Source organism: Penaeus vannamei, chromosome 26, assembly GCF_042767895.1.
Source record: "Penaeus vannamei isolate JL-2024 chromosome 26, ASM4276789v1, whole genome shotgun sequence".
Taxonomy (NCBI): Eukaryota; Metazoa; Arthropoda; class Malacostraca; order Decapoda; family Penaeidae; genus Penaeus; species Penaeus vannamei.
This window is the reverse complement of record NC_091574.1, coordinates 18,353,082-18,366,440: the sequence shown is the minus strand read 5'-3', so window position 1 is coordinate 18,366,440 and position 13,359 is coordinate 18,353,082. Positions and strand designations below refer to the sequence as shown.

At 31.5% G+C, this 13,359-nt stretch overlaps 2 protein-coding genes across 2 annotated transcripts in view; both read right to left on the bottom strand.

The window, feature by feature from the left end:
• Positions 1 to 4,777: 4,777 nt before the first annotated feature.
• LOC113821581 (uncharacterized) lies at positions 4,778 to 5,476 on the bottom strand. The gene is made up of 2 exons (XM_027374090.2): positions 5,132 to 5,476; positions 4,778 to 4,978 (listed from the first exon to the last, which is right to left on the bottom strand). Exons 1-2 carry the CDS (start codon positions 5,410 to 5,412, stop codon positions 4,861 to 4,863), a joined length of 399 nt encoding a protein of 132 aa, XP_027229891.2. The 5' UTR covers positions 5,413 to 5,476; the 3' UTR covers positions 4,778 to 4,860.
• Positions 5,477 to 12,100: 6,624 nt separating this feature from the next.
• The window catches only part of LOC138866563 (uncharacterized), a 1,294-nt gene continuing 35 nt past the window's right edge, over positions 12,101 to 13,359 (bottom strand). Inside the window, exons 1-3 of the mRNA XM_070139670.1 lie at positions 13,358 to 13,359; positions 12,971 to 13,258; positions 12,101 to 12,625 (exon numbers count right to left, since the gene is read on the bottom strand). The exon at positions 13,358 to 13,359 is cut by the window's right edge and continues 35 nt beyond it. Coding sequence (XP_069995771.1) covers positions 12,508 to 12,625; positions 12,971 to 13,254 — 402 coding nt within the window. The 5' untranslated portion in view covers positions 13,255 to 13,258; positions 13,358 to 13,359 and the 3' untranslated portion in view covers positions 12,101 to 12,507. The remainder of the gene's footprint in view (positions 12,626 to 12,970; positions 13,259 to 13,357) is intronic.

Sequence of the window (13,359 nt, the reverse complement as noted above, 5' to 3'; positions counted from 1 at the left end):
TATATATATATATATATGTATATATGTGTATATATATATATATATATATATTATTATTGAATTAGTAATATTACAATGATTTCATAAATTTCATAATGCCACATCAGGGTAAAACAAACGTTATAAAGAAAAATGTATATCAGTTATTTACATATACAGATAGTTTGCCTGCTAGAAAAAAACTAATAATAAAAAATAAATATATATATATATATATATATATATACTATATATATATATATATATATATATATATATATATATATATAAAAATTATAATATTACAATGAAAATATAGATTTGATAAAGCCATATCAGGGCAAAACGAACTTTATAAAAAATACATATCAGGTATTTACATATACAGACAGTTTGCCTGCTAGAAAAAAAGGGAATTTCTGGACACACATTTCACTGGTAAGCACACATGGAGAGATAAAAAAGTAAGTACAGAACACATGGCAATGAGACAGCTTTTGTGTCTTGATATCAGAGTGTGTAGGAAATGGATGCTATCTAAACGTTGATATATCTTCTGAAACTAAATCATTCTCAAATTTTGGAAACACGTAAAAGTCTTGATCCTGATACTCGAAAGTTCCTAAACGACTGAGGAACGAAATTCGGATGATGTAGAGGAATTTTTGTGGGAATTTTCTTTTCGCTGTATTTGAACCGGATTTACACTTTTCTATGTCATCTTTCTTTCGTTTTGTTCTTTTTTTGCGTACCTGTAGGTAATTTATCCGGAGTGCAATTTCTAAAGCAAAATTCCTTGAATATACAGACTTCCTGAAGAAAGTAAAACGGACTTTCATGACGTCATGGTTACGTCAGGAAGAAAGCTTTTACCAGTCGCTAATTTTCCTACTTAACATGCTCTTTTTCTGAACAAAGCCTCACTGTTTCTGTGTTGACTGGAATTACTAAAGGACTTCTCAGTTTGGGAATCAATCATTCGTAACGATGAACAGACATGACCACGTGTTAATGTTATTGTCATATTAATTAGTCATGAACCAGTGTCTCCCTTTGAACTCTTTGTCATCGTCCGCTTTAGAGGTTTTGTGGTAAATGACCGTTCGCATTTGGTTAAGAGGGAACGTGCAGTTTATGAGGAGTAGGAGGGAAATTCATGAATGGAGGATCGTACTCTACAACAACCGGTTGTATGCCTTGAGGTTTTCCTGAAATCTTTATTCTAGCTTTCTTATTTTCATTATAATCACAAATAGTGGTTGTAACAGTAGTGAGAATACACATGCTATTATTATCACATATCCAATAGCATTAGCATCGCTATATGTAGTAAATGTGATTGTACAGAATGCAGAATTTGTTTAATGGAGCATCTTTTTTTATCATTATTTATCATTATTATATCATTATTATTCATAGGTTTATCTCATCATGGAACCATCAAGGTATCATACCATAGATTCTTTCCCCATTGGTGCATTAGGATAACAGCAATGAATGGTAGTAAGCCCAGTATTTTTGGTAAGTGTGGGGCGGTCTGAAATTGGAATTAAATGCTGATCAACTAATGGGGCGACGGCGTGGGCGGCCATGTTGCTGCGTCGATATGATGGGCGAGCTTAGTGCGAGAGAGAGTATGGAGGCAGACTGATGCGGGAACCGAGTGTGTCGGTCTTATATGTGACTCGAGAAGGAAAGGTTCTCGGAAGGTGTTGTGGGGAAGCGAAGCGGATGTCGCGGAGTAAAAACCTGTTTCATTCATGTCTTCTGTCTGCTCTCCGCTTTATTTACTCATCTATGTTTTATTTCTAGTTAACTTAATGTCCTATTACCTTATCCCCATTCGTTTTTTAATAATCAATATCTCAAAATTTCTCATATAGCTGTCAAGAAGGGGCTACGACATGAATAGGCATATTTACGGTATGAATGTGGACCAAAATTAAATCGTGATTAACGCTACAGTCTTGTATTTTTTGCCATAATTTCTTATCGAATTCAGTCTATTATTCTAGAACTCGTTCGATTATGTACCTAAATCTATCCGTTTTTACATCTGATTAGCTAGCTTAGAGAGAAAAAAAAATGTTGGTTTTCGAATATTTTGCCCAGATATATTTTTCCATTCAGATAAACCGATTCGTTTCATTGTACATAACTTGTTTGTTCTTGATTAGTTGATCAGCATTTAATTCCAATCTCAGACCGAACCACACTTACCAAAAATATTGGGCTTACTACCATTCATTGTTGTTATTCCATACACTAATGGGGAACGAATCTATGGTACGATGCCTTGATGGCTCCTTGGTGAGAAAAACCCATGAGTGTAACATAAGAATAAAATTTAAAAAAAAAAGAAGAAAAAAAGGGAGCTCGGGTAAACAAATTCTGCATTCTGTACAATGACATCTATATTTCATTTACCATTTACTACATATAACGATAATAATACTATTGGATACGTGATAATAATAGCATGTGTATTGTCACTACTATTTGTGATTACAATGAAAATAAGAAACCAAGATTAAAAGATTCCGGGAAAACCTCAAAGGTATACAGCTGGTTGTTGTAGAATACGATCCTCCATTCATGAATTTCCCTCCTACTCCTCATAAACTGCACGTTCCCTCTTAACCAAATGCGAACGGTCATTTACCACAAAACCTGTAAAGCGGACGAAGACAAAGTGTTCGAAGGGAGACTGATTCATGACTGATTATTATGACAATGACATGTACACGTGATTATGTCTGTTTATCGTTACGAATGATTGATTCCCAACTTGAGAAGTCATTTTGAAGTTCCAGTCAACACAGAAACAGGGAAGTTTTGTTCAGGAAAGAGCATGTTCAGTAGGAAAATTGGCGACTGGGAAAAGCTTTCTTCCTGACGTAACCATGACGTCATGAAAGTCCGTTTTACTTTCTTCAGGGTCTGTATATTCAAGGAATTGTACTTTAACAATTGCACTTCCGAGAAAAGTGTAGATTATTAGATAAATTGTTTACAGGTACGCACAAAAAAAAAAAAAAAAAAAAAAAAAAAAAAAAAAAAAAAAAAAAAAAAAAAAAAAGATGGCAAAGAAAATTGCAAATCCACTTCAAAAACATCGAAAACAACAACAACAACAACAACAACAACAAAAAAATCAACTAAAAATCCTCTACACCAATTTTCGTTCCTCAGTCGCATAAAAACTTTCGAGTATTAGGATCAAAACTTTTATGTGTTTCCAAAGTTTAAGAATGATTTAGTTCAAAAGTTTCAGAAGATATATCGACGCTTAGATAGCATCCATTTCCTACACACTCTGATATTGACACAAAAGCTGCCTCATTGAAATGTCTTCTCTATGTCTTCTGTATTTACTTTTTATCTATCCATGTGAAATCCAATGAAATGTGTGTTCAGGAATTCCCTGATATATATATATATATATATATATATATATATATATATATATATATATATATATATATATATAATATATATATATATATATATATATATATTTTTTTTTTATTATTATTTTTTTCTAGCAGGCAAACTATCTGTATATGTAAATAACTGATATACATTTTTCTTTATAACGTTTGTTTTACCCTGATGTGGCTTTATGAAATTGATGAAATCATTGTAATATTACTAATTTATGTATATATATATATATATATATATATATATACACATATATACATATATATATATATATATAAATATATATATATATGTATATATATATATATATATATATATATATATATATATATATATATATATATATATATATATATATATATATTATCATAGACATACAGTTTCCAAAACTTGAATTGTTTTCCTATTTCAACAATAGATTTAGGAGACTAAGATCGGTCTGTACTCGATAGCGTTGCTGCTTGAGAAAAAGTGCTGCTTTCGGTATAAGAAAAAAAAATGTATCATTGAGGCCAACACCGTTTTAAATTCAAAATGATGAAAAAGATTCTCATAACCATGATATTTGGCGAGCAAAAATGATGAAAAAAATAATAATATCGTTGGTACTAATGGTAATGATGATAATGATATATGATGATACTACTACTACTACTAATGATGATGTTAATGATAACTATGATAGTAATAACATTAATAACAATAATGATAATGATATTAATAATGGCAATAACAGCAACAAAACACTAATGATCATAGCATCCATTTCCTGATAATGATAATGCTCATGATGATAGTAATAATGGGGATGTAATGACAATAATGATGATAAAATGATAATAATGATAATGATAATAATAATGTTAATCGTAATAATTATGATACTACTAATGATAGTAAAATGATAATGATTATGATGAAAATATAGTATTATTGATAGTGGCTTGATCACTATCATTGCAATCTTCATTATTATTACTATTATCACTATCATCATGGGTATCATCATTATTATTATCATTTTATCATAATTGTTATTATCGCTTTCAGAAGAAAGAAAATGAAAATACGAAGAGATACGTTCATGGAAAAAAATACATATTATAGTTTACCTGGAATTTTGAACCTAAAAGACAGCTTGGTGAATGAAAATGCTATTGCAAAGGAAAGGCAGTGGATTTCACATGACCCTGTTAAGGGAAACGTTTCTTTCGTTTCCTTTTCATGCATGTACTATGCACATACATGTACGATGTAGTTTTGATTTGTAGATTTTTTCAGGTGAATTATGCTTATAAAAACATTAAGAACTGTGACAAAGAACTAAAAATCGGTTATAAATATTTATTTAATAAATACATGATGCTTGCCTGCAAGCAAATTTTGTACTCATTCAAACGTTTCCAAGGGATCATGAAGCCATATGATAAAAAATCTTCATTTTCTGTGGAGATCAGAAGCGCGATGCCTGACGACGCCCTCCTCCTGCGCCTCCCACTTCTTCACCGCCTCCGCCAGGGCGTCCAGGACCTTCGTCATGGGCTCCAGAGATCGGCTGTGTCGGAAGATTGAGAAGTTAAAGCACAAAGTTCAAAGAAACATCGCTTTACCGTTAAGTTAGATATGTAGTTGGTAATACCAACAAATTTTTGAATAATAATCATTCATCATTCTATATGCATGATAGATATCAAACGAAGGTACTCACCTCCCACGGACACCTCCGCTGAGTCCCCACTGGTCGGCTCTATCCCAGGCGTGGGCGGCGGAGGACACCAGACTCCTGCCGAAGGGGGCGTAGCTCTTGGTGAACAGGTCCAACAGGAACACGGCGGCCACAGCCACCACCGCCACCAGACCCACCGTCTGGATGTCCAGCTTGTTGACCAGTCCCTTCAGGTCGAACGAATTGACCAAGCTCCTCAGGTCGACGTTGCGAAGACCCTGCTGCAGCTGGTAGACGAAGGGGGCGACGGCGTGGGCGGCCATGTTGCTGCGTCAGGACGATATGATGGGCGAGCTTAGTGCGAGAGAGAGTATGGAGGCAGACTGATGCGGGAACCGAGTGTGTCGGTCTTATATGTGACTCGAGAAGGAAAGGTTCTCGGAAGGTGTTGTGGGGAAGCGAAGCGGATGTCGCGGAGTAAAAACCTGCTTCATTCAAACGTTACTCTCCGTCTGTTCTTTTGTTTACAAATATTCTGCATATCGTCAATGAAAAATTATGATATTGTTTACGAAGACCCCTTTTAGAAGTTTACAATATAAAGTAGACAATTATTACGACTCTCAATGATTTACCTGTTTCATTCATACTTCTTCGTCTTTCCGCTTTATCTGCGTAGGTATCAATGTGATTGAGGTTTATTGCTGGGTTCCTACAGATCCTGATAACTCATATCTCAAAAACTTTCCTGCAGCTGTAATTCAGGAACATTTCGCACTAATGATATACACCACAACTAGATCACTATTAATTTAATCTTCATGGGTACAAACTTCATTCTCAGTGAGTTCAAGCGACCATTCAGCTTTACATGGGAACAACTGGCGTGAGAAGGAAATTATGGGTTTATGATTACTGTTATCATTACTATTACCAGCAGCACCATCATCATTATTGTTTTTGATCTTGTCATCATTATAACCCTTATCATATTCACCATTATTGTTATCATCATTACAATTATAATGGGTTGTTGACTGGTTACTTGGTGAGAAAACATTTTGGAGAAAAGAACAAATGAATACCTGTATGATATAATGCAAGGAAATGCAAGATTTATATGTAATTCTAAAGATGTTAAAAGGCAGCATTGAAAAAATATATGTGTATATGTGTGTGGATACATACACACACACACACACACACACACACACACACACACACACACACACACACACACACATATATATATATATATATGTATGCACATATATGTATGTGTGCGTGTATTTGTGTGTGTGTTTGCGTGTGTGTGTGCGTGAGTGTGAGTGTATGTGTATGTGTATGTATATATGTAATATATATGTATATATATATTCTATACATACAATATATATATATATATATATACATATATACATATACATATACACACATACATATACACACATACACACACACACACACAATATATATATATATATATATATATATATATATATATATATTAATGCATATCTATATGTATATATACACCCATGCATATATACATATAGACACATATATACATGCATATATATACATATTTATGTATATATATACATATATACACATATATACATATATATACATAAATGTGTACATATACATTATATATATACGTATATACACAAACACACACACACTCACATATATGTATATATACATACACATATATGTGTCCATATATATATGTATACACACGCGCACGCACACACAAACATGCACACGCACACACACACACACACACACACACACACACACACACACACACACACACACACACACACACACACACACACACACACATATATATATGGTAGAAAAACCCACAATGCACAAACTAGATTTATTGAAGAAAGTGACACAACAGTTTCGGAATCGTCGACGATTCCATCTTCGGGTCAGACCCGAAGATGGAATTGAGGACGATTCCGAAACTGTTGTCTCGCTTTCTTTAATAAATCTAGTGTGTTCATTGTGTTTTTCTACCATAGTATCAACACGGTATTTTTTTTTCCATTCAACATATATATATATATATATATATATATATATATATATATATATATATATGTGCATATAAGTGTATTCGCCAGAAAACAAATTATACACTGCACGTTCCCAGTTTTTTTTTATTACTGAATACTAATAAAGATGATAATGATGATAGTGATTATGGTGACGATAGTGATTAGGGTCATAATTTTGATGATAGCTTGACTCCTGCTACAGCTGGGACTGCTACCTATGACAATATTGATAATGGTAACAATGATTATGGTAGTTGCAATAGTGATGTTAATAACAGTGTTACTAATGTTTGTAATAGTAATAGTAATAATAATGTTGATGATAATCATAATATTTATCGATGATAATAAGAAAGATAATGATAATGATTATGATGATAATGAAGGTAGTGATGTTAACCATAAGGACAATAATAATGATGATAGTGAAAATGGTGATCATAATGATAATGATAATAATGAGGATAATAATGATGATAATAATAGTAACAACAATAGTAGTAGCAACAGTAATGATACTAAGTGTAATGATAATAATAATGACAAAAGTAATAATAATAATAATAATAAGAATGATAATGATGACAATAATGGTGTTGATAAATATGAATATAATTATGATGATGATGATAATGACAGAAATAATAATAGTTGTGATACTGATAATAATGATCATAATGATAATAATGAAAGATGATGATAAAGACTAATAATAAGAACAGTAACAGGTTTATTTAAAATAATAATTGTAACGATAATAGTAATAATCATGATAATAATGAAAATAATGATGTCAATGTTAGTATTACTACTATCTATAGCAGTAACAATAGTGATGATAATGATGATAATGATAATATTCATAGCAGCAACGACAGCAGTGAAAATAATGATGATGATTTTGATAATATCAGGAATATTAATAAGAATGATGATAACAACGACAACTATAATAATGATAACAATAATGACAACAATAATAAGAATGATAATTATAATAAAATGATAATAGTAATAATAATTATATTAAAGATAACGGTAATGATAAAAATGATAATTATTAATAATAATACTACGAAAAAAAATAATGATGAAAATGAAAATGATAATGATGAAGTCAATGATAATGTCTATAATATTTATAATAGTGATGGTAATAATAGTTATAATGATATTGCTAACAACAATGATGGTAATATCTGTTACAAAAGTAACTAAATAGTATATAGAAGCACACACGTATAGAGAGATGTGTGATTGTGATTGTTTTATCACAAGATCATGTGATCAGGAAATTTCTTCAGAATGGAGCATATTAAACAAAAAAATCAGCACCTGGCAACTGTGTTCCTTCTGACGTAACTGTGACGTCACGAGGGTCACTTTCGCTTTCATCGAGAAGCCTAGCAACCACGTGTTTGGGCACTGAATATTGTGCTTTATCGACTGCATATTGGCAAAAAAGGTAGATGAATAGATATATAGATAGATTATAAATACAAAATACAGAAACGAGGGCAAGATAAGAAAAAAAAAAAAAAAAACGCGTGAAGAACCTTAAGAAAGAAAAAGAAAAAAACAAGAAAAAGAAAATCGGAGAGGAAGTACGGGCAACAGTTCCTCTCCAACATCCGGGTATCTTTCCCGAATCCCTTTCCATTCTGCCAAACACAGGAACAAGAGAATGCCAACCATATCCAGGTTTATGTTCACCTTTCACTCGTATTTCGTAGGGTCGAGGTTAAAGATTGGTTTAATCTGTTATTTTTTTGAGATTTGTCGGCTTTTGAAGCTGTGTATACATGCAACAAAGTTTGCCAAAGTTACAGAAAACCCTTTGCCTTTTCTATGTGTTCTATATTTATGTAACCATCTAACCACTTGTTTGTTAACAGCAAATGCTGGATATCTTATCTGTGCATTTCTGATATATATATATATATATATATATATATATATATATATATATATATATATATATATATATATATGGGGCGAGTCAGAATCTTAGGGGGTTAACGCCCTTGGATAGATAAATATAGATATATGGACACAGAAAAAATACATATATACATATATATATATATATATATATATATATATATATATATATATATATATATATGTATATATATATGTATATATATATGTATATATATATGTATATATATGATATATATATATATATATGTATGTATATATATATATATATATATATATATATATATATATATATATATATGTATGTATGTATGTATATATGATAATAAAAATAATAACAATGATAACAATGATAATGATGATAATGATGATGATGGTAATAATAATGATGATGAAAAGGATAACAATATTAAGAATAATAGACATAATAACTAAAATCAATGATAGTGGCAATGGTAATAATGATAATAATAATGATAATAAAGATGATGATGCAAATAATGATGAAGATAATAATAACAATAATTAATATGAATATGATAGTTATGGTCATGATAATGAAAATGAAATATGTATATATATATATATATATATATATATATATATATACATACATATATATGTATATATATATATATATATACACACATATATATATGTATATATATATATACATATATATATACATATATATATGTATATATATATATATATATATATATATATATATATATATATATATATATATATACATATATATGTATATATATATGTATATATATATGAATATATATATACATATATATATATATATATATATATATATATATATATATATATATATGAATATATATATATGTATATATATATGTATATATATATATATATATATATATATATATATATATATATATATATATATATATATATATATATATATATATATTTATGTGTGTGTGCATGTGTATGTGCGTGTGTTGTGTGTGTCTGTATGTATATACACACATATATACACAAATACAGAACGCATAGATACGTCATATGAATGCTACATTCTATCTCAGGAGCGATATATCCTTCCAAACATATGTAAAAAAAAAAAAAAAAACAGCCAATTCCCAACACTGGAAAGCTTAAGAAATCCGAGCTTAAAATTCGGTCTGGTTGACAGTCTCTTTCGTCTGCGTTTTGTGGAATGGAAATGGTCCAAGACCCGGATGTTGGAAGGGAACTGTTTTGGGAACTTCCTCTTCGCTGCAAGTCACGTGTTCTTTTTTTATTTTTTTATTTATCAACTTTCTATTTATATATATATGTATGTTTATGATATTTGATCCCTATATAAATAGTTATCAATCCCGTAGTTATTCATTTAGCTTTCTTTTCCACTGAAGTACAGTAGATAAAACACAATTCTTAGAATCACGGACGCTTGGCTTCTCCATGAAAGTAAAAGTGACTTTCGTGACGTCACAGCAACGTCGAGGGGTTACAGTTGCCAATGAATGATTTTTCTGCTTAGCGAGCTCTATTCTTAACAAATATTAAAGGATTCCTACAGTGAAATGAATCCCCTACGGCCATATTTTACGTCAGCTAGTTATTCCTAACCGATAGATATACAATAACCGTGTATATACTGTTCGGTTTTTCGATATATGTTCTACAATTGTTCATCTCTTGTTAAGCTGGAATCATTCAGCTTATGAACGCAATGATCTTGTACCATATCCAAAAAAGACCTGAACCTCATTGAACCTGATCTTCGTCAGCAATAAGAATAAAGAATATAAAATCGATGCAAAAAAATATTGAATATGAAAATAAAACACCCACAGTGTTCCTTCCCAAATTTTGGCCATCAAAATAAAGGAAGAAAAAATGAAAAAAAATAGGACAAAGGGAGAAAATATATCTGTTGTTAATGGTAATCAATAATATTGAAGGAAAAAGCTCGACTCGACTACAAAATATTAACAATAATTCAGTTACGGTTAAATGGACCGATCACTATCATCAGCCTCATAGTACACCAAAGACGGAAAAATATCTGTCATATGAATTCGTACAGCGAACATCTCTTTCTTGCCGGTTTATCAATTTCATAGAAAAATACGGGGGGTATTTCTATCTCCTAAAAAAAAAAAAAAAAAAAAAAAAAGGTAAGGAAAGAATAGATATAATGGAAATAAAAGGTAGAGATATACAAAAAAAAATGGTGACAACGACACTCACCTATAATGAAAATAGAATAAAAAAGAAAACTAAGAAAGAAAGAAAGAAAGCAACATCTTGTCTCAGCATTCCTTGTTTAGCCTCTTTCTCTCCCTCGCACTTTCTCCGTCGACCTAAGTTCAAGGTCATACTCGCATGTCTAGTAACGATAGTGTCTATTTTTTGTTCTTTTGTTTTAGAATTTCGTATTAGTTTGCGTATTTTTTCCCTTTTTCCCTCACAAACTTTTTATTTATTTATTTATTTATCATTTACTCTAAGAATTTCATGTTTGCGTTTTTTTTCATCCTTGTTTCCTGGAAATCTCTAATCATCCTTGGTCACTGTATTCGAAAGAAATAAAAAAAAGAGAAATAATGGTAATAATTTTGAATTATCATAAGATTCTCAAAATGCGTATCAGCCAATTAAACACAAATACCTAAATCAACACAATGAATTATGAGAAATATTCAAAAGTTTTAGAAAACAGAAATTTAAGAAGGATTTCATGGATGGATATGAATAAACAATGCACTCCAGGTTAATGTTTTTTTTTATGAAGAATGAATTGTGAGTTATCAGATTATCAGCTGTATAATTGTTGATATAGGAATACGTGATAACTTTCTTGGTACTTTTTATTCACGATTAAATTAAGCTGTTTTTGTTTATTTGTTCAATTATGATAATTATAGTTTTTTGTGTAAAATAGAATATAGATAAGCATATTACAAGGAAATGTCATTTTCATGTACATAAAAAGACAGGCGATGATGATGTATTTATTCACATTTTGATTAAGCTGCAGGTATTGCGTGTAATACAGTATCGTAGAGATAGATGTGAGTTGTGAGATAGATGAAGCCGTAAGACAGACAGACACAGAGAGAGAGAGAGAGAGAGAGAGAGAGAGAGAGAGAGAGAGAGAGAGAGAGAGAGAGAGAGAGAGAGAGAGAGAGAGAGAGATAGAGAGAGAGAGAGAGAGAGAGAGAGAGACAGAGAGAGAGAGAGAGAGAGAGAGAGAGAGAGAGAGAGAGAGAGCACAACGGTCAAAACAGCAATCATAACAGTATCTATACTAACAGTAGTCAATGCCCGTATTTACTTGCCAGCAAGTAATACACACTATAAAACTCTACAACTGGTCTTTCATTTTTTTTATCTTGCAATATAAAACAATATAATCCTTTATGTGGCACGACGTCTGGCAGAGAAGTCCTGCGGCTCCTCCCACTTCTTCACCGCCTCCGTCAGGGCGTGGAAGACCTTCGCCACCGTCTCCAGGGATCGATTGTTTAAGGACATGCTGAGGAAAGGAGGTGGAAAGTTGGCTTAGGAAAATCTTGGGTTATTACAAAGAAACATTTGTTTAAGATGAAAGAGCAGTCGATACCTTCTCATGGAAATATATTAAAAATGCAATATCAGGATATCTTAGAAATCATACCCCCCCCTCAAAAAAAAACAAAAAAAAAACAGGTATATATATACATATATATATATATATATATATATATATATATATATATATATATATATATATATATATATATATATATATATATATATATATATATATATATATATATATATATATATATATATATATATATATATATCGCCTCATTGGAAGCTGATCCACAAAACAAACCTGTCGTGGGTGTCAGTGTGTTTAAACCCTCCCTGATCTGCAGCATCCCAAACGGGGGGAGAAGACACCAGCAAGTTGGGGCCGTTGGGAGCATAGTTCTTGTTGAACCAGTCGAAGACGAGCACGGCGGCCACGATCACCAGCGTCGCCAGTCCTACTTTTTCGAAGTCCAGTTGGCCGACCCAGCTTCTGACGTCGAAGGCGCTGGCGACGCTTCTGAAGTCGACGTGACGAAGACTCTCCTGCAGCTGGTAGACGACGGGGGCGACTAGGTAGACAGCCATCTCGCTGTAAGTGAATATTTTCTCATGGATAGAGGCATAGATACAGATTGAGGTATGTGATTTATCAACAGAGAATCCGGTAATGCAACACTGAATTACTAACCA

Bases quoted from the DNA above. Each gene is read 5' to 3' on its own strand.
- LOC113821581 (XM_027374090.2), bottom strand. From the start codon at position 5,412: ATGGCCGCCCACGCCGTCGCCCCCTTCGTCTACCAGCTGCAGCAGGGT. The intron at 4,979-5,131 runs GTGAGTACCTTC...CTTCCGACACAG, and splicing joins AGCGGAGGTGTCCGTGGGAG to CCGATCTCTGGAGCCCATGA.